Genomic DNA, 24,607 nt, shown 5'->3' with positions numbered 1-24,607 from the left:
AAAAATGCTCCCATCTGCCAGGAGCGGACTTAAGATCTGTTTCATTGTCTGCAATGATGCGGGCAGGGAAACAGATCTAAATATTACTCCGCCCTAGAGGGAGCAGCATTCTAGGCTGTTCCCTGTGGGCAGGAGACATGCCGACTCCCGCTGTATGCAGGGAGCTGATTGGGGCAGCAGGGACCTTGGAGCTCCCCTGCTACCCCAGTGAGGATATGTTGGGTGCCCTGGGTGGGCACCATGGCACCCACTTTGTGTTGAGCAGGGCCCGGGGGATCCATTCACAGAAATTAAACTCAACAGTAAGCACATACAAATATGAACATAGCGGGGGCCTCAGTTGGAGCACCACTCCTATAAAAGACAAATCATTTTAACTTCTTGCACTTGGCCAAGGCAAAGTAAGTGTGCTTTGACTGCAATTCCACGTCCAAAAAACTATATGAAATATTTGATGGAGGTGAATGTATTGTTGCTCTATTGGAGCACAATCTCTTCTGTAGTAAATGTGATGAGTACGCTCTTTCTTGTTGTCTCCTTGTGAGAGCAAAGTCCATGGTTCTCCCTTTTAATTACTATGATTATGCAAATGCGCAAAATGACCTAGAAACTCTGCCGGTTTGGCCCAACGTTGTATACGTTAGTGGTATGCAGCGGTCTTTCTGCCTTTTTGTAGTTTGATGGACAGCTTACCAAAAGGCCCCCTATGGCATTTCCTGATGATTGTGGTGACCCATTCTTGGTGCAGAGGAACATGAGCTCCTCTCCATAACCAAAGAGCACTTACATCATAAAATTCAGAGGCAGTACTCTTGTTGGTTGGAGATTCAACATTTCACGTTTTTACACTTGAGTAAAAATCACATTGCCAAAATGCCACAGATCTAAATTATGCTACTCCCCCTATTATTAATGCCGGGCCGTGGGGGAAGGACTCCCTGGGGCCAAAATTAGCCTGGGTAGGGTGGTCGTGCAGCCCCTCTCCCTTTTAATTAAAAACAATGCTCCAGGGGATGGGGTCCCCAGGATTAGGCTCTATGGCCAACCTCCTCCTGTGCATGGCCAAAGGCTGTGCACAGCATGGGGTTGGCTGTTTTGGGGGGTGTTGGCTGCAGGTCCTCAGGCCCTGCAGCCAACCCCCCACTACACACAGCCAAAGGCCATGTGCGGAGGGAGGTTGCATTTATGTATGGTAATTAAGTATTACTTTATGATGACAAAAACCCTAGAAGTTCACTGAAAAAAACTAAAGTTAAAGTAACATTATAGTTAGGTGTGATAAAAGGATCTGTTTTTGTGAAAAAGCTTTAGAAATTCACTGAAAAAAAAAAAAGATTAAAGTAACATTTTAGAGCGGTGAATATGTTGGTGTGAATATTAATGTTTTGAACTAAAAAAAATGCAGACATTCTCCAGTTATAGTTAGCAGCACTAACTATAACTTGCACTCCCACCACACACTGCTTATGACGTCACATATAACATCATTCATGACATGTTGTATGACATCATTTATGACATTACTGCCATTTAACTGAACATTAGCAGTTATCTTAACTTTGCAATTTTCCAGTGATCCCCATATTTCCAGTGTCCTTCGTGCCTGATCTCCTGCAGCCGCTTTTATCTTTGGATGGCTAGGAGAGCAAAGGCCAGGCCCTTGGCAAGCAGCAGGAATGCACCTAAATGCTACCTCCTTGTGATGACCGGCACATAGCTTCAAATGGAGGGAGCCGCTGCAATTGCCAGGGCCAGACTGGAACCCAAAGCAGCTCTGGCACTTTTGTCAGACCAGCCCGTGCACGAAGGCTGGAAACGAGAGTGCCTTGGCAGTCACAATCCAGTAGACACTCATTAGTGTTGCATTTAGTGTTGCATGCCTATCATTACAAAGGTGCATGCTGCATTGATTCCGCCTTAATGTATTGTATGTGTGTTTGTGTACAGAATCACAATCATGAAAAGCTAACTTTACAGTCATTATGTACATATTCTAAATTTTGCCCCAATGAGCGTATTTTATAGCTGTGTCTTGTCTACAATTAGTCAGTTGTTGTATTTTGTTATATTAATACGACAGTGTACAAGTTCCCTTTATGGAACGTGCTGTAGAATGTAGAATGTTAGAGTCATGATGTCAAGGGAAGGGAAATTATTCTGTTGGAGGAGGTCTTAGAAGGAGGTTGTGCTGTGCCGTTATGAACAATAAATCTTACGGATTATTATCACAGAAGCGCATTTTATTTACTACAAATTTGGCGACGAGTTAAAAGGAAGTTCACCAGCCCAACTATGAACTGACGGCACAGGCACAGTGTAACTTCTTTTACAACCCACGGCTTTCAGGGATTCAGGTTCTGCAAGATCGTTGATTACAGGCCGGTATTCAACGCTATGCTGTTGAGTTTTGCTGTTTTAATCATTTTGATGAGCGCTTCATACCGCTGTGATCGGTTCATACCAAAAAGACTATTTACTTTGTAACTGATTTTTAATGCGCTTCGCGGATTACGTGATACCTAGCAATGTGCCTGCTCTATTCTCTTTAACCGGGCATGCAGCTTGGTGCAGTTTAAGGATACTAGGCAAGGCGGCAACGCCTTTCCTGGCGAGGTTTTGGATTACGCACAGTTTAACCCAGGAAGTGCGAGGAAGCCTAAATACTTTAACTTGTCTCGTGCATTCGGTGTAGCGCGTTTGTGGTATATTGGACAGATATATAATTTGTACAGTTTGTACATTAAGCGTATTTCCCAGTTGTGGCTTACTCACCGTAACCTGAGTATTTCATGATCACAATCTTGCAAGGATTTAAGGAAGACACATCATTTCTGGCAGAGGATAACTAAGGAAAAGACTACTTTTCTAGTATACGGTTGGGAGGAAAGACAACATTCTTATTTGTCAACAGGTTTAAAGGCACATTAAAAAAAAAAAAGAAGAAAGGAAAAATGCAATTTGAACCTCCTGTGAAATTTCTCCAGCACAAAGGTGATCCACCTTTACCTTGGGCTAGGTGGAAGGAGGAATTTTTCACATATTTAAAAGCAATTGAAGAAGGAATGTCGCAGGAAAGAAAGAAAAATATACTGTTACTTTGTCTTGGTTCAGAAGGACAAATGATTTTTAGAACTTTACCTCAAGTCACAGTTCAAGAGGATGAAATTGATGTATTTAATGATGCATTGAATAAATTCGAGACTAGGTTTAGACCAACAGCAAGTATTGCATTAAACGGATTCAAATTTTATATAAGGTCACAACAGTCTGGTGAAACGTTTGAGGAGTTTCTCACGGCGTTAAGGGGTTTGTCGATGCACTGCAATTTTAGACATATTACTGATTAAATGATTTGTGATCAAATAATTGTCCATGTGTAGGAGGCTGGCCTGGCTTGTAGTGGGTACCAGAGGTACTTACACCTTGTGCCAGGTCCAGTTATCCCTTATTAGTGTAGAAGAGGTGTTTCTAGCAGCTTAGGCTGATAGAAGGTAGCTATGGCAAAGCAGCTTAGGCTGAACTAGGAGACATGTAAAGCTCCTACTATACCACTGCACCATGTTAGAAGTAAACGTATTCAGGAACAATTGTGGGTTATGAGGGATCCGAAATTGCAAGATGTCATTAATAGGGTGAAAGCTTTAGAGCAATCGGAAAAACGGATCAAAACTGTGCAAGACACAGAGAAGAGCACGAATTTGGAGTTTGAGGTAGTGGCAGCTGTGGGACAAAATGTTCTGAGTAATGTTACGGGCGCTAAGAACGCTTCAATCAACAAGAGGACTGAAATGGAAGGAATGAACGTTCTAGTTGTTATAGGTGTTGGACTTGGAATCATTTTGCTAATTCATTACAATGCTCCGCATTGGGAAAAGAATGTAAAAATGTTTAGTAGAATGGGACATTTTTCCAGGGTATGTAAAGAGCTTAAAAAAGCAACAGTCATAATAAGAATAAGGTTTCGTATCTCTGTGAAGAAGGTGAAAGAGGAGTTGTATTGTCTCTCACCAATGGTGAAGATAGTGATGGCAGAGAAGATGACAGGGTTAACGAAGTTGTGAAACAACCCAAATGCTATGTTCGTATCGAAGGAAGGGATCTTGAGGTTATGGCCAATTCTGGGTCGCCTTGGACTATCATCACTAGTGATTATTTTAAGGAAAAGTTTGAAGATATATGGAAAATAGTTAATTTAAGGATCCCGGATATTGTTGCAGAGAGTTTTGATGGGTCGGTGCTGGATATTAAAGGATTTGTGGAGACTATAATTCAATTTAAAGGGAGGTCTGCCTGCATTAAGCTGTATGTGGCTGAGAAGGGAGTGAATGTATTGGGTTGGAGAGATCAGGTCAAGTTAGGGATAATTTTAAACCTGAGATCTTCTGAACCAGTGATGACAATTGGAGATTGCTATGAAGGAGACTGGATTGTATCCAGATTTACGCAAGTCTTTACTAATAAGTTGAGTGAACTAATAAATTACAGTCACAGGATCAGATTGAAAGAAAATGCTAAGCCGGTAACCCAGAAGTTGAGGAATGTTCCAACTGGGGTGGGTGCATGAAGAGTTGAAGGATGCCTTGGCTGAGATGGTTAAAGATGGTGTCATCGAGGCGATAGAGTCTTCTGAGTCGGTTTCTCCCATAGTATTGGCTCGTAAACCTGATAAGTCTCTGAGGTTGTGTGTGGATTTGAGAGCATTGAATTCCAACATTATCATAACTTGTCATCCCTTACCAAATATTAATGAGATGGTTAGCTTATTAGATGGAGCAAAAATGTTCTCCACATTAGATTTAAGGTCAGCATACCATCAGATAGAGCTTACAGAAGATTCCAGGTGCTTAAAAGCTTTCATTATACCACAGGGGTTCTATCGGATTAAGCGTATGCCTTTTGGTTTGGCTTCTGCGGCATCTGTGTTTCAGAGGGCCATGTTTAATTTGTTTAAAGGTATGGAGGATTTTGTGAAGTGTTTCCAGGACGATGTGTTGGTTTTTTCATAGGATGAGATGAAACACAAAGAGCACATGTTAAAAGTGTGTAATAAGTTCAGAGTGAATGGGTTAACATTAAAAGTGGAAAAGTGTCATTTCTTTGCTAAATCTGTAGACTACCTTGAACACACTGTGTCGGTTGAGGGTGTGATTCCCAGGAAATCACTTGTTGATGCTATTATAAATCCACCTACTCCAGATGATGGAGAAAAACTTTTATCTTTCGCAGGTTTATTTATGTGAGTAATATAGCAAATTTATAGAAAATATTGCTACTAAAATGGAACTGTTAAGGTAGCTAACTAGGAAAGATGTTGATTTTGTATGGTCTGAGAAACAAAGAGTTGAATTAGAAGTCATAAGGAGGGAGATTGCTGATGCTCCTACGCTTAACCCTTTCAATGTGAAGGAACAATGTATTGTCACTGTGAATGCGAGCATGTGTGGACTTGGGGGAGTGTTGTCTCAGAAGTATGGCAAGGATGTGTGGAATGTTAGGTTTGCATCGCAGATGTTATCTGATACAGAAAGAAGGTATGCCGTTATTGAGAAGGAATTATTGGCTTGTGTGTGGGCGATTGAACATTTCAGGAACTACATTTGGGGCTCGCATTTTGTCCTTCAAACAGATCAAAAGCCTTTAGTTGGGATTCTATCTCCGGGTGGGGGTTGGAATGCGACTGCTCAGATAGCAAGGTTACTCTCTAGGTTGCAAGAGTATTCTTTCCGTGTGGAATATGTGCCTGGAAGAAATAATAGAGCGGCTGATTGTTTGTCTTGTCTTCCTCAGCACGAATCTGGAGAAGGAGACAAGTGTGATACAGTGGACATGGATTTTGTAGCCGTAGTGTCGGATTTTATATCTGATGAATTCAAAGGGATTGATGAAAAGAAATGGGTTGAAAGTGATCGAGAGGATTCTGTTCTACAGGAAGTAAAAGAGTATGTGAAAAATGGTTGGCCTGGTAAGGAGAAAGTTTTAGAAGAATTTGCACCTTTCTTTAGCATGAAAGATGAATTAGAAATAGAAAATACTCTATTGTTTAAGAGGGGTAAGTGTGTTCCGCCTAGGAGTATGCAAGCTGTTATCTTGGATTTGGCTCATGAAGGTCATCCGGGAATGTCCTCAATGAAAAGACTGATACGGATGTGTATGGATGGATAAGATGTCAGAAAGAAAAGTCTGGGAGTGTGATGGGTGATGTGTGTGTTAATGCCGAAAAAATGCTTAAGACGGTTCCGGTTCCATTGCATCCTGTAATATGGCCAGATTCTCTGTGGCAGAAGTTGGGCTTTGATATTTCAGGTCCTTTCTATTACTTGCCTGTGGAAGCTCGATATGCCTTAGTATTGATCAATTATTATTCTAAGTGTCCTGAAGTGAAATTGGTGCCCCAAGTTACAGCTAAAATTAGTATAGAATTTTTCAAATAAATCTTTACCAAAGAAGGATTTCCTGAAACAGTGATTTCTGACAATGGTGTTCAATTAGTTTCTAAAGAAATGCAGGAATTGTTTAAGTACAGTAATATTAAACACGTGACTACGTCTTTGTATGAATCTCAAGAGAATGGACAAGTCGAGAGATTCAATCATGTTTTGAAAAAAGTGTTGGTTGGGCAAGAGGTTTTGGTGGGCCTTTGAAGGAAAAGTTAAGGGAGAAATTGTGGTATTACCACATTACTCCTCAAAGTACCACTGGGGAAAGTCCTTTTAAACTACTAAGAGGTAGAGATCCAGTTTCTAAATTGTGTCTGTGGTGGTTTAAAAGGAAACACAAGAAAGAGTTTGAAAGGATACATTTGGACAAGTTTAGGAATAATGTGAGGAAAAGACAGGAGAAGTACAAAGAGTGGTATGACAATAAATGGAAGGTAAAAGAACCATTATTTAAGGTAGGGAACTGGGTCAGAGTGAAGAAGCCTGGGTTTGTTAGGAAAGGGATGTCAAGGTTTGGTAAAGCGTTGAGAGTAGTGAAAGTATTTAATAAGTCTGTAGTCACACAGGATGGAAAAGTTTGGAATGTGAAAAGATTAGCTAAATGTCAGAATGCACATTGTGATGATCGGATGGTGGAAGGTGGTGATTTTTTGTTGTTGGGTGGAGGAAAAGAGAGAGTGGGTGAAGATGTAGAGTTGGAGTGTGAAGGGTCTGGTGTTGGTGATGACAATTTGGATTTTGAGAGTTGTGAAGTTGGTGATGATGATACTTTGTCACTTACAGGAGAGTTTTGGAGTAATCCTGTGAGTAGCCAGGAGGGAACATTAGGACAGGACTCTATAGCACTGAGAGTTAAATCTAGAGCTCATACAAGACAAGTGCCTTAAAAATTGAGGGATTATGTATGATTTTGTTGTTTGTATTGTTCCCATTTTAATGTCAAACTGTTTTTTACTCTTATGTTGTTTATTTATTTTAGGGGGGAAATGTGTTGTATTTTGTTATATTAGTACAACAGTGTGCAAGTTCCCTTTATGGAATGTGCTGTAGAATGTAGAATGTTAGAGTCATAATGTCAAGGGAAGGGAAATTATTCTGTTGGAGGAGGTCTAAGAAGGAGGTTATGCTGTGCCGTTATCAACAATAAATCTTACGGATTATTATCACAGAAGCGCATCTTATTTACTACATCAATGTTTGCTTCTTTTTCTCTTAAACAGTGATCAAGTCATAAGACTTGTGCCAAAAAGCAAGGAGGAAGCACATGCACTTAAGGCTATGTATCAACAACTCAAGGTAAGACACATTTCCAAGACAATCACCTTATTTGATTTTTGTATAGTACAAAATGCATCCAAAAGTATCCTGCTTTCATATAACACAAGCTAAATATAGCATTCTGTAGACATTATAATTTTATAATGTATAGTTGTACACTCCATTGTTGTAGAATATATGGATTAAGTGAAACAAAACATTTAATCATGTATCTTTATTGGGGTCTCAAACTGTTCCTGCTTAAGTTGATCCTTATGCAGTCCTCAGTTATTCTGCCGTCCACAAAAAGGTAGATATGTGAGTATGCATTGCTGCAGTTTCATTGTCTAGATCACACATATATTGGGACCTGCCTGTTCTTTTGTAAGCTGTGAGATATAGAAAGATGAGTTAAGTTTATTTTAGACACCTGGCATGTAAGTTCCCCAACACACTGTGCTTTGCGGACTGTCAAACGTGTGTCTGTATTGCAGTACGTGTGTCCTTAGCACATCCATGTGCATTTCCCCATCCAGTGCAGCTCTGATCTGTCTTGATCTGAATGGGAGACATTTCCCAGGCAGAGCGTGACAGTTTCCCCTCCCAGAAAGGCTGACTCTAAGAGATGGGCACGATTTTTTTATGATCCTCCTGTGATGCATGGGAGAGAAGACCGCCCCTGTACATAAGGTACAAACCTGTGTAATGCCTGGTTCATCACCATATCATCTATGTCCGTTGTAAGCCTAGTCACATTGATAAGCTCTCACATGCATCTTAATGTCGATCATATTGCTCACAATGCCTAAGAAATGATTGCCCCTTTCAAAAAACACTACCTGCCACCGCAATTTGAAGCTATGTTTACCTTGCCTGTCTTATTAGGTCAATTCATAGATGATCTTCCTTAGTGAAAATTTCACTCCAAATTTCAGAATTCATCAGGTCTTTTCTCTGTGTTGCCAATGCTACATTATGAATCAGGGTAGGAAGTTCAAATATCAAGTTTGTTGTGCTTTGCAAACTAAGGTGGGGGGTGAGCAAATGTGTTACAGGAGTCCAGATGAAGGCAGTGCATCTGCGGCAAATCTCAAAGGGAGAGGCAGGCGGGGGAATACAAAAATAATTTAACAATACTTACCTCTTCCAGTTGCCTCCTCCTGCCGCCTCACTCCTCTTCTTCTGGTGTCCCAGCATTCACTGGGATACCAGCTCAGGCTCCCCAGCAATCCTGGTGCTGCTTTCCTGATACACCTAGCATGAAAGCAGCATCAGGATTGGCATGAGTAGCTTGGACTCCGCTCAGACACTGCCCTGGGGTCTGTGCGGTTTCTCCAGCCCAGCTGTTCAACATAGCCGGGCTGGAGCAACCTAAGGGTGCATGTGTGTTTGGCCGGTCTAAGACGCCCAGCCAAATACACATACACACTTAGGTGCACTCTCTCCTCCTCTCCTCCCATGGCCCAGTCCGCCCTCCCTGCACATGCTGCTGGCTGAGCCAGCAGCTGAAAGATAAAACGATAAAGATATATTGTTTCATTTTTCAGCTCCTGCCTTAGCCAGGGGGGCGACACTCCTTCTCTATTGCAAAGAAGCCACCCCTGGATGAAGGACATCCAAATTGAGAGCACTTGGATTTTTGGGGAGGATGAGACAACAAGGTAAACAAGGTAGGGGTGGAACCTGGCACATTGCTTGTACCAGAATCAAATCCTTGTTGTGGTCTTGAGTTAGAGATCACAAGTCCATGTAACTGTCTGTGAGGTAACAAAGTTAACATATAAGCCTGTGTGGCCAGGTGCAGAAGGTCCTAGATGTATGCATCTTTGTTCCAATATGTTGTTTTTTAGTGTGTCTACATTAACAATTATTTTTATTACTCAAAGAGGCTGCTTTCTTTTGCACAGAAGAGTGTGGGACAAATTGAGACAATGTTATTTCACGAGGAAGCAAGAGTCATGCACCTTGCACTACGTTGCTTTACACTGCACCGGGTTGGCGTTACATGGGTGGAGCGTGGGAACACCCATGTATTTTGATACAAACACTGATTTATTAAAGCCAGTAAACCCGTTTTTACACCAAAATGGTGTGCCTACCTGCAAGAGGCATAATGAGGAGAAATATCTTAATTTCTCCTTATTTCTTCACATTTCTGCAGCACACATGGAGAGAAAAATATGCCTCTAAGGATTGTTTTTGTGCAGAAAGATATCCCTTACTGCACCAAAACAATCCTGCCCGTAATGCAGCCACCTTTGCACCATGGCGCAAGAGTGCCTGTTAGGCACTAGGCTGCCTGAAGTGCACCAGCGCTATGAGAGTGCAGAAGTGTTATATCTTAGCAGATATGGCACATTTTTGCTAATCACAAAATTATAAGCATGCCTATTATAGGTGATCAAGCGAGGTGTGTCTATTGTGGAAGCTAAAAGGGTACTCCAAAACAGACACCCCAAAATTTACTTCAGACAGATTTCTCACAATTGACTTGATTGGAGACAGTGTTAACCTCAATTTTATGAAGCAAAGTGTCACCGCATTAAGGTACTTACCAGAACACCAAATCAAGCAAAATGCAGTTAATTAATTAGAATGAGATTGAAAGGGCCCAATCGATAACTACGTTCTAGACCAATAAAAAGTTACAGGATTCAAATTCAACAAAGCCATTCAGACTCAATTCCATAAAGGCCCTCAAATGCAAAGTTATACAAAGAATATAAAAACCAGAAAGTATTTCAAGTCTCAGTGGGCAGCAAAATCAGGCAACAATAGGACAGCTTCCCTACTAGAACAGAAACTTCTTCTGGCTCATCCCCAAAATCAAGAGTTTTTATACACAATTCTTCCATAGAAAATGAGAATTTTCATTTCAGTTTCATTGTGGTGTGAGCGAATGTATTATTTTGTTCAGCAAACCAGAACACAATACAAATAAAGGTCACAATATCTTAACTAACCCACTACATTAATATATATCCAGCATCCTCTAAGCTAATTTTATCCGAATAAAACAAGGTACATTTACAATGACATGTTATGTGAATGAATATGTTTCAATAAAGAGACAGAAGGCATGGCCACATGTTGCAAGTTACAACCGAGCTAGAGAAAATTCAGCAGCATAGCAGTAGAAATAATAATTTGGACTGTGTGCTGTAGAACTTGTAGGGAGAGAATGCGTGAATGAGGGGGAAGCACAAGGTGCCAATTTAGACAAAGTGGCATTTTACACAGAAATGTGGCCTAGTTAACATACATTTCGAAAAACTCACTTCTACACACAATAGGAAACTCGTTTCAAAAGCAGTCATACTAAATCAGACTGTACGTGTGGAAACAAGTGTTAAGTTGCCTTTTTCTCTTTGTTAATAATTGCACAAAAGTGATAAATCTGTAAAATGTTCTTGCAGTATCATTCAGAGATGGACAATGTATCTGGCCACCAATAATAAATGTGAGAAGCACAGACCAACCAGTTCACAAAACTATAAGAAGGTGTGAATTATTCTGAATTTCAGGAGTGAGCTAAGAACCCTCCTGAGTTACTCTTAGCGTAAGCCTGGCATTTAGGAATACGCGCGGAGTACCACAAGAGTAGGCTATCGTAAAATCTTTGTTAATCAGACCAAGAGTTCTGTCAAAACTTTCTTTTTTTTGTAATATTCCTGGATTACGCCTGAATTCCTGGTTTACTCCTGAATTCATGAAGTAGGCATGCATTAAGCCAGGGGGACCTGGAATTTGCAGATAAACCAGGAGTGCTACACGAGTAACCCGCACATACTCACACCACAAACTTTGCATATTGGACTCAATATGTTTAGTGAATAGGATACTATTATTACTACTACTACTAGTAGTAGTGATACAAAAATCAGAATAATAAGAAATATGTTTATGTTTATTCAGATGAAATGTGTCAATACTACAGATTAACACTTGCAGGTGTTTTTTGCTTTACAGCACTAAATATTCTTAAATTTATCATGTTTATATATTTTTTAACCCAGTCCAGCCAGGCCTGTAGCTTCCACCACTTCATTCTTGTTTATTTACTATTACCTTATGCATTTACTTTACCAACATATATAGACAATGCCATACACATATTTTAATTCCATCAATAAAAACCTTACCCTTGTCCCAACGATTGTATGACGTAAAAACCTAGTTGCAGCAATTGTTTCCTCAATAACAAACAATTGAGCACAATCACTAACCTGTGATACGGCCCCTGATATAGCAGGTGACAATCACAGCCTTGCCATTAATAGCTCTCGTCACTTCCTTTCATCGTAGTATTGGTATGAGATACTTTCCATTGCAGATTTCACTTACCTTTAACTAGTGAAGGCAATATTTTTTTTGTTTTGTGTGTTCACTCTTGATCAAAGCTAAATTCACCAAATGTATAATTTTTCTGCCTCCTACACTTCGAATAAGATTATTCAAAGCGTTCAGTTTGCTTAAAATGCCACATTTCTTTGATTTCCACAATTCTCAATTTGCATTTCGCTATACAGCCAGCGTCGCAGCCACATATCTCCTTCAAACATAATGCTGCGAACGCACCTCTGCTGCGACGTTTATTTTCAGTGACAACTTATAACTAATACCCTCCATTTAGGGCCTCATTAAAGCTTTGGAGGACATGTAGCCAACCCCCTACGGGAAGGATGCACCGCTTCCAGCACCCAAGCTGCAAACTGCCTCCTCAATTTAGTCTGCCTCTGGTTCACCGACACGGCAAGAGCACATGACGCTAAAGTGAAGTATACTGGATGACCAACAATACCACTGCGGCATGTTGGTTGAACAGACAATTTACATTTATAAAGCAAAATCCCTAACGTGGGGGGAATCTTTCTGGAACATAGTAAATCAGTTTCCCTGCTACCCCGAGTTTACTCCAAGTACATGGTGGACACTGAGAATTGTTCCTGCCCAAGACCTGCCAGGTTGTGCATGCCTGTCTCGCACAGAAAAATCATGGTGGACACGGCCTCAGAAGCTTCACTTTGACTAGGGTAGACATTCTGATGCCATGTTGCCCAAAACATGCAGACTCACCTTAAGGGAGTTTTAAGATACAAACCACCAGTTCTGAACTGCCGGTTCCCCCATCTCTAAATGGCACAAGGACAAGGAGACCCAAAAGCTAGAAGACCGGTCATCCTCTGACATCTGGCAGATGTCCAGTTACTGCCCAACTCTTTATTAGTCCCTTTGGCTCTCATATGATTGACTGCTTGAGCCCTTGGAACTCTCTCCTGCAGTAAGGCGATTTCACTGTATCTATCTGCCTTCAACAGACCAAAGACACAAGAATATGACTGTCTGAGCTAGGTATATGAAAAGGGGGATGAAATAAGAAAGAAACCAGAGATGCAGTCATTCGGACTTTACACTTCTGCTGGGCACTGATGTCTGCAGGGTGCAGTGGCTACCTAAATGCAATAAGTGATATCCTAATAACACAAAATAATACATCTAGCTGCAACAGTAAATGGATGCACCTTAGTGATATCTCTTTATAACCAACTCTCTTTAATTTGATGTAAACACCTGTTCTTAATGAAACTTAACTAGAGATCAGTCTCTTAAATATTCATTTATCAGCATCTCAAGTAGCTCAAGCTTTGTTACTATGTACTCTCCATGCATGATGAGTTACTTGTTGTTCTTGACTCTTGTGCCAATGCTAGGTAATTAGAAAACATTATGATTCTGTGGTACCTATTTTAGCAACTCTCTTAAATATGATTATTACAATTCCGAATGACTTATATAATCATGTAAACATAGCATGTTCAGCATAGCCTTTTCCTGAGAGTCCCTGACGTTCTGTCACTAGATAACCAAAAGTGCAACGTAACAATCTTTACAGTCTAAAAGAAAGTTCAACTTAAAGCTCTGAAACGTTCACATTTTGTTTAATATCACTCCTCTGTATTCCCAGATGACTTTCAAACAAGTTCCAAATAAGCAACTGTTCTTTGCAAAGTAAATCCTAGATCTGCATAGGTGCATCAATATCATCTCCGAGTTTGCCTAACAAAGAAGCTATGAACACGTGAGAGAAGCTATACATAGTTGTCCATGACTACCGCCACATCTCCAAACTACGTGAGGCATTCTGCTACCAGCTGGGAAAAGTAGTTTGTCTCTGGGGCCATCACATAGTATGTTCTATGTATGCACAAAGCATCATAACAGACAGTGCCAACATGCTGTGAAGACCATCAACCTGAGATGAATGTAGTGCAAACAGGTTTGAAGTATTGCTCCCCCAAACCTACCAAGCAGGAAGTGGTAATCTATACCTCCTAACCTGCTTCATGACCCTCAGAACAATCATTAAAGCATGTACAAGTCCTCTGCTGTGCTCTGTATTATGGGTCCAATATAATGACTCTCTAAACAACAAGTACATTTTGTAAGAATTTTCAGTATACCTTTATTCAACAATCACAACAACTTAACATCAACAATAACTTAACATCAACAGTTCAAAGTCAATTTTCTTGTTAATACTTTTTCAGTTTGATTATGTGTCCAAAAGCCCAGCCACATCTTTCAGTTTTCTTTGTAATCTCAGTACTTTTTGATCAAGAAATGCCATGTTAGTTACATACTTTAAACATCCGCATCAATATCCCCTCTCCAGAGGGAACGTTCCAGTCCTTTAATTGAGTCACTTGGAAGATCTACACATCTTAGATGGCAGACCACAGCTGTTTTAATTTAATTTACTGTGATAATAGTGCATGAGCAGGCGAGAGGCCTTTTTTCCCATATTATTTAGATCCAACTGCCTTTGAGTATGATTTTCTTTTTTGCACACACAAATATGTATATTTATATATACATATATATAGATTTAAATATATGTGTATACATACAAACAAACATAAACATACATTGAAAGAGACAAGATAGCTATATATACACACATATATATAGATATATATATAGATATAATATATATATATATATATATATATATATATATATATATATATATATATATATATATATAGATATAGATATATAGATATATTTTATTGACTTAATGAGAAATCATGTACTTTTACAATCAAGCCAAATTTCATATTGTACATGCCCTTAAAATCAATACGAGAGAGTGTTAAAAATGGGGTCTCTAGTTGGCAGAGGTTTGCACCCTGTCCAAGAAGGGACTACCATTCTAGTCAGGGTAAGTCAGATACACACCCTAAATTAACCTGTGCTCACCCTCTGGCAGCTTAGCGCAGAGTAGTTAGGCTTAACTTAAGAGGCAATGAGTAAAGTATTTGTGTCACACTTAAAATACAGTAAACCAATGAAGACACCAGAAAAGGACTCCACACTGGGTTAGAAGAATAGAGAATATTTATCTGGTTAAAACAAGACAAAAATGACGACAATACAACCACTAGAAATGTGGGTTTAAAGATACTAGTTAGTCTCATTGAGAATCACAGTGCTAGCGAAATAGCAGGTCCACCCTTTAAGGAAAATACGTTAATGTTCTTACTTACAAATGTGGGCAGGGCAGTTAAGCTTGTGGGCCTCGTCGCGGTCCTCCAACCGGTTGGTGAGTCTCAGGGTCCCTAAGTGAGCAGGCTCAGGATAAACTCAAGGGGCTGCGTGGGGCCTTTTTGGGTAGGGCTGCCCTCTGGGGTTAAATGTGTCCAAGGTGGCCCGAACTGGTGCGCCAATACCGCTCCAACAGTATCTGGCTTTGGCTGGCGATGCTGGGGTTCTGCGTTGCCTGGCAACCCCCCGGCTTCTCCAAGCCAGCTTTCCCTTGGGCGGCGGCATGGGTGAGAGGAAACCCTGGAACCATGGCCCACACACTGGCAGTGCTGTAAGCTATGTAGATCAGGGTTATAGTACGGCCCGTGCTCGGAAGTTGAGATAAGGCACCGCAAAGACTTGAAATGCTGCACACGGTGCAGGGGCAAAACAGCACACCGGGGATGAGAAGTGGTGCAACAAAGACTCAGAGACTCCACATGCACTGGAGTCCCACAGGTGCAACTGTGCTGATCCTTGCAAGGCAATCTCCTGCAGGTGTGAGGTCAATGAGAAGTAGCTAGCGAGGTCTTTGATGTCAAAGGGGGACAGCCAGCAAGCCCTCAGAGTCATTCTAGGGTGTTCTTGGCAGGGCAGAGATCAGCCGGCAGCAGTTCCTGTGAATAGTCAGTCTTGATGGAGTGACGATCCTGGCAGCACCGCAGTCTTTACTCCAGCAGAGTTTCATTTACGTCCAGAGGTGTACTACTTGAGTGGGTCAAGAGACCCAGAACTTATACTGAAAGTGGGAGGTAATAAGTCCCTTTATGTGGACTCAAATGTAAGTGTGAGCCCTTCCCAACCTCCTCCCCAGGAAGTCCCATCAGTATGCAGATGAATGCAGATGTAGCTGAGTATTCTGTACTGTGGGTGTCTGAATGAAATGCACAAGTGTAGCAGAAAGTGCAGAGAAATGTATAATTTCTAAAAAGTGACATTTCTAAAATAGCAATAATAAAACTGACTTCAGCAGTAAAGAGGATTTATTATAACTATTCCAATGATGCTATACATGATGTAGCTACTCCTCTCAGATCAGGAATTATAGCTTAAAGATTTTATAACGAATTCCCAATGCTGGCCTATGAGAGGGGCAGACCTCAAAGTAATGAAAAATTACTGTGGGAGTTTTTCATTACTTGGACATGAAAAACGTAAAGGTACATGTCCTGCCTTTTGCTTACATGGCTCCCTGCCTTATGGGCTTCCTAGGGCCTACCTTAGGGGTGACTTATATGTAAGAAAAGAGGAGTTCTGGGCTTGCCAAGAGGTTTTAGAAGCCAAGTCGGGGTAACAGTGAGACTGTACACACAAGCTCTGTTGCGGCAGGCCTGAGACATGTTTACAGAGCCAGGCCCTGGGTATATGGTATACTACCCTACAAGGGACTTACAGGTAAATTAAATATGCCAATTGTGGATAGACCAATGTTACCATGTTTTAGGGGAGAAGCACATGCATGTTAGCACTGATTAATAGTGGTAAAGTGCTCAGAGTATTAAGGCCAACAACAGATAAAGCAACAAAACAGGTGGGTAAGACCACCCTAAGGGCGCCAGGTCTAGCAGAAAGCGATCCTAAAATATTATTGATCAAACACATAATGTATTGTAATGGCATTGAGTTTAAAAACATACAATAATCCACAATTTCTGTTACAGTAAATCATATTTGGGGAACAGACTCATACATAAGGAAGAGACTTAATAACAATTCACTAACATGGCTGAACAAAATGAAAGCAATTTCAAACGTCATCAGCTTTAGAAAATCTGACTATATATTCTTGAAAATGTCAAAGTGATCACTGAATTTAAACATCATTTTTATGAGCTAGGCCAGGTAGGCATCTTTCTTAGACATATTTCAGTTGTGAGTTCTTTGGAGGATTTCCTGCTTTTTAGGAGAACATGTTTTTACCACAAGCATACCACACAAGATACATACTTTCTGTCCCACACTTTGTGATATTGTTAAATAAGATTTCATTTGAGGAGAACTTTAATTCAGAATCAATAATTAGATTGATTCAAAATTTCTGAGCATTGTTCAACATTTCTGAGCAGTTTACACACACTTTACAGCTATGAACACATCTTGCATGGTTCAATTGATACACTGCAACAAGAACCCTTTTTGGACAAACTATACTTTTCCATTTTAAGTAATGTCCAGTACATCCTTAAAAGTATATTGAGTTGTACAAGTATAGTTTGTAAATTTACAAAACATTCTGATAAATGTGGCAGGTGTCTTAACCAGACTTCAGATGGGTTTGGATTCACTGTATTATTTATTTTTGGAGAGAGAATGATGATAATCACTTATAAGTGTTCAAGGCAGTGAATTCTTTGGATGAGGAAGTTGAGGTTAATCCAGTAGCCTCAAAGATTTTACGCTTAGTTGCTGATCCACAAAAGCATTTATGAGAATCGGACTTAGAACTACAAGAGTACTCTTTTACGTAATTCCAGGTCCTTATTAATAAAAGTGTAAAGAAGGCATGGTGTACTAATTGTAAGTTAATATTTCATGCATATTATTATTTTATTACATTTGAGGTGTTTAGGGTCACTTAAAAAAGGAATGTAAGCATACATAAAAGAGTACTGCAAGAGTATTATTTTACATTAGTGTTTGGCTCAACGTTACGTGGTATCACTTTTTAGAATATGTTTAAAGCATAAATAGTTTCATGGATCCTTTTTCATAACACCCTATTTATACATAAGTTGTCTACAGTACATTATACCCTTTTACATAAAAACATAGTTTTCATTAGTGAGTGAAATACACTATTGTTTGTGTATCACCATGTGATTAATGCATCCTATCATGTGTCATTATATTGTATTGTCCCATGGAGCTTTGTATAACTTCAGAAAGTGTATTTTATTTAGATTCATAACAGGTTTGAAAGAAATTTATAGAAACACACAAGCCGGTCAATATGGTAAATCTGTTCTAAACCCAACAAAATATTATGCAGCATGATATCAGGAGGAAAACAGTAGTTTGAATTTAGAGCATCTGGAGTTAAAATAAATATTTCATCTTACCTTGCAATCTATCTATCTATCTATCTATCTATCTATCTATCTATCTATCTATCTATCTATCTATCTATCACACATTTATTACTACGATGCAAAGGTTACATTCCAGTTTATTACCATAGTAGATCGTACTTGACATGAAAAAACAGTTTTCTGCCTCATACATTGCATATTACAATTACTTTACAGATGGAAACAAATCTCCCAATGGCCACCTAGGCCCTCATTATGACTTTGGCGGTCTTTTCCTAAGACCGCCGAAGCCACGGGCGCCAGAAGCCCACCAGTGCTGAAGGACTTCCGACCACCATATTACAAGTACTGTACAATTTGGGCGGAAATCCTCCAGTAGTCATGCTGGTGGTCGGAGGCGCATGGGAGGGTCCACCAACAGCCCAACAAGAGGACTCCACCAGGCGTATTACGACCTGTAATACAGCCTGGTGGTATCCTGATGGTGGGGCGCTGTCGGTGGTGAAAGCGCCTGTTCCCGTTCCCTGACGGATGACCTCCTAACTGGACAAGGTAAGTCGTTCATCTCACATAGGAGGGGGGTGGGAGGGTGGGGGTGTTGTGTTTGCATGTGTGAGCGGGTGTTGTCTGCATGTGCGAATGTACGTGTGTCTGCGTGTGTGTATGGGTGTTTGAATGCATGTGTGTATGGATGTTACAATGGGTGTATGATTGTTGAATTGAGTGTGTGTTGGAATGTTTGTGTATGTGCATGTATGGATGCTTGTGAGTGAATGTGTGTGAGTGAATGCATGTATGGATGCGTGCGAGTGAATGCATGTATGGATGCGTGTGAGTGAATGCGTGTATGTAAGTGTTGGGGAACGAGTGTATGCGTGTATGTAAGTGTTGGCGAACGAGTGTATGCGGGGTGTGTATGCGTGTGCGTTTATGCGGGGAGGGAGGTGCTGCACCGGAAGGGGGTGAGGATAGGGAGGTTCTGGTATGGAAGGGGAGATTGGGGGAGGTTGAGGGAGTCATCTGCCGGTGACAGGAAACAGATTTCCTGTCACCGGTAGGTAGCCTTTCCGCCAGGGTTTTCGTGCAGGTGCTACTGCCACGGAAACCCTGGTGAAAACCGACTCATGATACCACCGGTGGTCTTCAGTGGACTGCCAGGTCAGAGACACTAATCTCTGGCCCGGCTGTCCAACCGTCCTGGCAGTACAGGCGGGGCTGTGGTGGGTTGCCTGAAGCCAACCCGCCACACTCATCATAATTTGGCGCAGTGAGACCGCTACCGTAGCCCTGGCGGTATCCAGACTGCCAGGGTCATAATGAGGTCCATAGTCTTTTCAATGTGATTTAATAGTACTGATCAAATTTAAGTCCTTGCTTCCTAGCTTTGGCTAAATATCTTTTTTGTTGGACAAATAAACATGAAAATGACATGCCATAAACCATAAATGCAGATGAACAGAATGTAATGTGGCAGTTGCAGACCCTACTCCCCACCAATTTTGCAGTACAAATCAATTAAAGATGCCTATTCACTTTCTCAATCCCCCTTCAGTAAGGTAATTGACGATGTCAATAATGATGGGATATTTGACTTCATTGGTTATATTATTGATGATAGCAGCTGAGATCCCATTTGTCACATTACCTGTGAGGTAATTAGCAGTGAACTAGGGAAATTATCTTTGGGCTGCTCACAGTAAATCGAGTTTTTAAGAGTTTCAATGGGTTTACATGAGTTTACTGTGTCTTTAAATACGGTTTTGAATGAAAACATCCTCAGAAAAATATACATTGGAGTAAATATTCCCTTCAAGTAACACTGTTTCCCCTCCCCATTCTGATATGAAATAAATGTATGTTTATTTTATAAGTGCACTCAAATGTTTCTTAACCTTCACTCCTTCCCTGAGACCACTGATATTTTGTTTCTCAGTGGGAAAGTTGTACCCAAATTCCAATAATAACCACAGTCATGGAGTGATCTGTGATCATGAGTTGCTGGAGTCCCTTTTGGACCCTAGATGAAGCATGGAGACTGATGTTAAAGTATAACTACTGTCTACTATTTATCTTGACCCACTCTAGTTACCTGCTCATGCTCTTTGGAAAATATGTTTTCCAACATGCTAACCTGATCCAACCCTTACAAGAAGTGCACATTCTGTCCTCCATTTCCTGCCCATGGCTAGCCAGAGTGTATTTTAACAAATATTGACTACAACATTGTGGCAAAAGTATTGAGGGGCAAAATATTGTGAGGCAAGGTTCAGGTAAGAATATATTTGATAAACGTAGCTCCACATATATGTACCTTGACAACATATATCTTCAGATGCGTAGATTTGGAGTTAAGAATAGTAAATCTATACTTACCAATTTGCATTTACGTTCTCGATATTTTAGTCCATGGCATTTTTGCCCGGATATTCTGGCTGCACAAAGTTTTTTCCTCGCTATTCTGTCATACTACCAGTCAGGAGAAGGGATATTGATTGGCTCACAAATCTATCTCATTCAGGGTTCTAGTGTCCACATGACAAACACGCTCTCCTTTTCCCCCCCCCCGCACAAGTGCCATCGGCAGTAAGACAGTGGGCACCATAGTTCTAGATGCACCATTAGCTACTCTAATTTATGCATCTGGGAACCCACAGGTAGATTTTAGCGGAGGATAGCGCCTCGCCTTGGGGATTAAGCAATTACCCATGCCCAATTAGGGAGTCCTCAAGCCCCTCCTTGCTACCTGCACAATTGTGGTCTACAAAACGCAGGATCTCGCGGGCTGTTCAGTTGCCAGCTATAAGATTACTTGATGAAAATGTGGGCATGTCCCATGCAGGAATCTGTGAGAGCACCAACAATATTAACATATTTCGTGTTAGAAAAGGGCTCTACTGGCCCCTTCTGCAAAACTTATTTAAATCTAATAAATACTGATAAAACAACGGTGGAAAAGTCTGGCATATGTTTTCAGTCTGCAAATTTGAGTTACTCTGCTGCTTCTTTGTAGATTATAACTGCTGTTTCTTCCAAACCCCTGATTTCACCATAATTCTCCAAGACAAATGTTCTGACTGTCTCAATTCGCACTCCTCTTGGATTGCGTTATCACCTACGTAAGACTCTTCCAAAGAGTGGGTAATGTTTCTATATTTACAGGCCTCTTTCTGGCGTTAACAGCTGTGAAGACAGTGGTAGGTTTTTTATCGCTGACTTGAAAAATGCCTCTTTGAGTTAAGGCATGTGACCACTGGCCTTTTTCTTGTTGTATGGGACGACTGCAGCGTTCCAACAAACCCCTCAAGCAGCATCGTAAGTTTACAGGAAAATATGTTTATGCGTTCAGTTTGGTGATACACAGCTTCTTTTTTAAAAGCATAGGTCTTTATATCCAATTGATCTTACGAAAATGACACATGATTCCAATATATTTCTTTATGTTTTTCTGGCATCGTGCATCAGCACATTAGGCACTCTCAGCCATATTGTCTGAGACATATTTCTACATTTACATTATTTCAGTTTACAATATGTGAAACACATGCAAATGCAAGTGTACATTCAGTCCAGATATACATTTTATACATATGGTGTTTTAGGTCACGCCTATCAGAGAGCTCAAGCTGTCTGTTTGCAAAAGACATATTGTGGGGGTGACCCACAGCAGACAGGGGTTTGCAACTCGCCTATTGCTTACCATTGGATGGCTTTACTGTCACTCTTATTTGCTTGTTTTCTATTCAATGGCTTTCCTGGTTTTAACCTATTCATCTATTTTTTGTACCTTCCACGCCATGGAGCATTGCCTCTTTACCATCTCTTTGATTGGCTGGCTTTTATGCTCCTGTACTCGCTTTTAGCGAGCTACCTTTTTTTGTTTAAGCACCCCATGAGAATGCATGTGTTTTCTGCCCACGTGCTTTCTCCCCGCACCCACACTTGTGTTGCTCTCTCTTCTCTGTGCTTTTGCCCCTGCACCCTACATTTCTCTCTTTCACGCATGTTTCTCCCTTTGCCCTCTTGTTCTCTCCCGTGTGTTGCTTCTCCCCTCCTTGCGTTGCTTCTCCAACTGCCACCAAGTTGCTTCTTTCCTGCCCCTTTCCCTTCTGAACCTGCTTCCTTCGATCACTTTTTAATTTTGAAAAACTAACACTTTTGTGATATGTTTAAAAAAAGAGCTTTCCTGCTAACTTTCTTCTATTAAATGATTCATTACGATTGGTAAATAAAAAGAAAAAAAGCCTGTTACTAGTAGGAGCGCACATAAGTTCGAACGCATGAGCTCCTAGAAAATAAGGAGGCATCATCTTGCCTTTGTGTTTTTTCAGCCATGCTACACAGCAGCTTTGGTGCTAGACAGCATGACTAAAATACATTCGCAGAGCCAACAGGCCTCATTGGCGAGACCTATTGGCTTTGCCATTGCTTGTTTCTAATGTGCCCTTGTGACTCCCATGAGTTATGGCTCACCTCATATTCAACAACCGAAATAAATAACATATTACACCCTGTCCATCTGCATTTATACTATATATATCCATATCACATATGAATCCAACTATATGTATACAATGCTTGTATATTTACTACGTATTTCAAGTGAACCTCCTTGTTTGTCTGCCAATGGCACACAATAAAACACTAAATAAGAAATGCAGAGATTGTTTTCAAAAGGTATACACTTTTGCACTACAAGCTGATATCAGGAGCTCAAAGGCAAATTATCTGTGACACTTTAAAAACATGGCATGATACAGTAGGTACCTAAACATGCTAATGACTTTCTGAGCTCTGTACAGACAAAAGTAAAATGAAATGTGCAAAGAACATTTGGATTTGATGTGGGATTTGTTTACTATGTTCTAAGCAGACCAAAGGCTGCTTCTGCTTAAGATTGTGTGGTGTCAGACTTCAGCAGCTAGGCTGCCCTGCAATGGCGTGACGTAAAATGATGCGGGGCCCCTGCAGAATGGGGTCTCTGAGTCTCTCTTATTGCACAAATATTCATTGGCCTTGGGCAGAATGTGGCCCTTCTAAAACGTTTGGGGGTCCCACCTCAGAGTTTTCAGTGCTGCAAGGGCCTTTGTTACTCCTCTTCTGCCCCGGCGAAACACTCTCGTTAATAGGATTGTCTTGAGCAGTGTCTTGAAAATCTATGACCTCAAGGGTCTTCATTATTTATTTCCAGAGGAAAGTCTCATCAGTCGAATCTCTTTGCCTTTTGACCTAGTTCTCCTGTGCGTGGAAGTAATCAGCCTAATGTGACCACAGAACTTCAAAGGCATTAATGGCTTGTCCCTATTGAGTATACAAATATCCCATCGTGGCACAAATTTGGAACAGGAAAGTGTTAAACTTTCTTGGTACATTTAAAATGCGTTCCTTACAATGATTAAATATAATGTGATTCGTAATAATGTTTTGATATTGAGAGAATTATGATTAGTATTAGCCTTTATAGATGATAGTGATGCAATTCAAAACATCTTTCAGAAAACAGATACCCTGGAGCAGCCTACGAATGGTATCCTAGATGCCCAATAAAGCAATCCAGATGCTCAATGGAACATCATTCCAACCTCTCAAAGCCTCAGGTTAAATGGGCTGATGTCCCCTCTCTAACAGAAACGTTGGATAACATCCTCGTGCATGCATACTCCATTTTAAGACCTAGTTATTGCCATATCCCCTGCCAAGAAGTGCAATTTCCTCCTGCCCATGTCTATCTCCTAATGCGTTCCAAACCCTTTAGTAGATATCTTGCTTCACACATATCCACCGTACATTGCACAGACTGTGCCGGTGCCATTTCTTTTCAGACGGTAACAGAGCTGTCAGCTGGCACCGTGTCATATTGGTCCAGTCCTGGCTTTTGAACCACAAGCATTTTGCATGCTTATCTTTAAAGAAGGCTTCCGGCTGCAGACCCAGTAATAATAAAGACCTACCCTCATGACTCTCTAGTCTCCACACCAGCAACGAATAACCATCCTTCTTTCTCCTTCCCCTGTCTCATCTCCTCCCCCTCCCCTAGGTACGGGTGATAGTTTGCCTTGGATTGTTGTTATATTAAAAATAGCTGAGTTCATGACTCTTTATGTATGTAATGTGTAGAATGTGTGTTCTGTGACCTATGTGTAGTCATTACGAACATTTACATATTAATTCTTGCAGTCCTCAATTCTGATTGCTACAGCACCTATGAGCGCATCTCTATAAGTGTTATAGACGGTAGTTAAAGATATACTGCTTGATGTTGCTACTTTTCTTATACTTTAAACTAATAAAGACATATTTTTA

General features: G+C 40.7%; 1 protein-coding gene across 5 annotated transcripts in view; it reads left to right on the top strand.

The window, feature by feature from the left end:
• Window positions 1–24,607, top strand: part of CPA6 (carboxypeptidase A6) — an 825,999-nt gene that overhangs the window by 339,700 nt on the left and 461,692 nt on the right. For all 5 annotated transcript variants that reach the window (XM_069220294.1, XM_069220296.1, XM_069220298.1 and 2 more), the window contains exon 2: window positions 7,658–7,733. In XM_069220294.1, coding sequence (XP_069076395.1) covers window positions 7,658–7,733 — 76 coding nt within the window. The remainder of the gene's footprint in view (window positions 1–7,657; window positions 7,734–24,607) is intronic.

This window comes from Pleurodeles waltl, chromosome 2_2 (genome assembly GCF_031143425.1).
Source record: "Pleurodeles waltl isolate 20211129_DDA chromosome 2_2, aPleWal1.hap1.20221129, whole genome shotgun sequence".
Lineage (NCBI taxonomy): Eukaryota > Metazoa > Chordata > Amphibia > Caudata > Salamandridae > Pleurodeles > Pleurodeles waltl.
The sequence above is the reverse complement of the archived record's forward strand: the minus strand, read 5'-3'. Positions and strand labels throughout refer to the sequence as shown.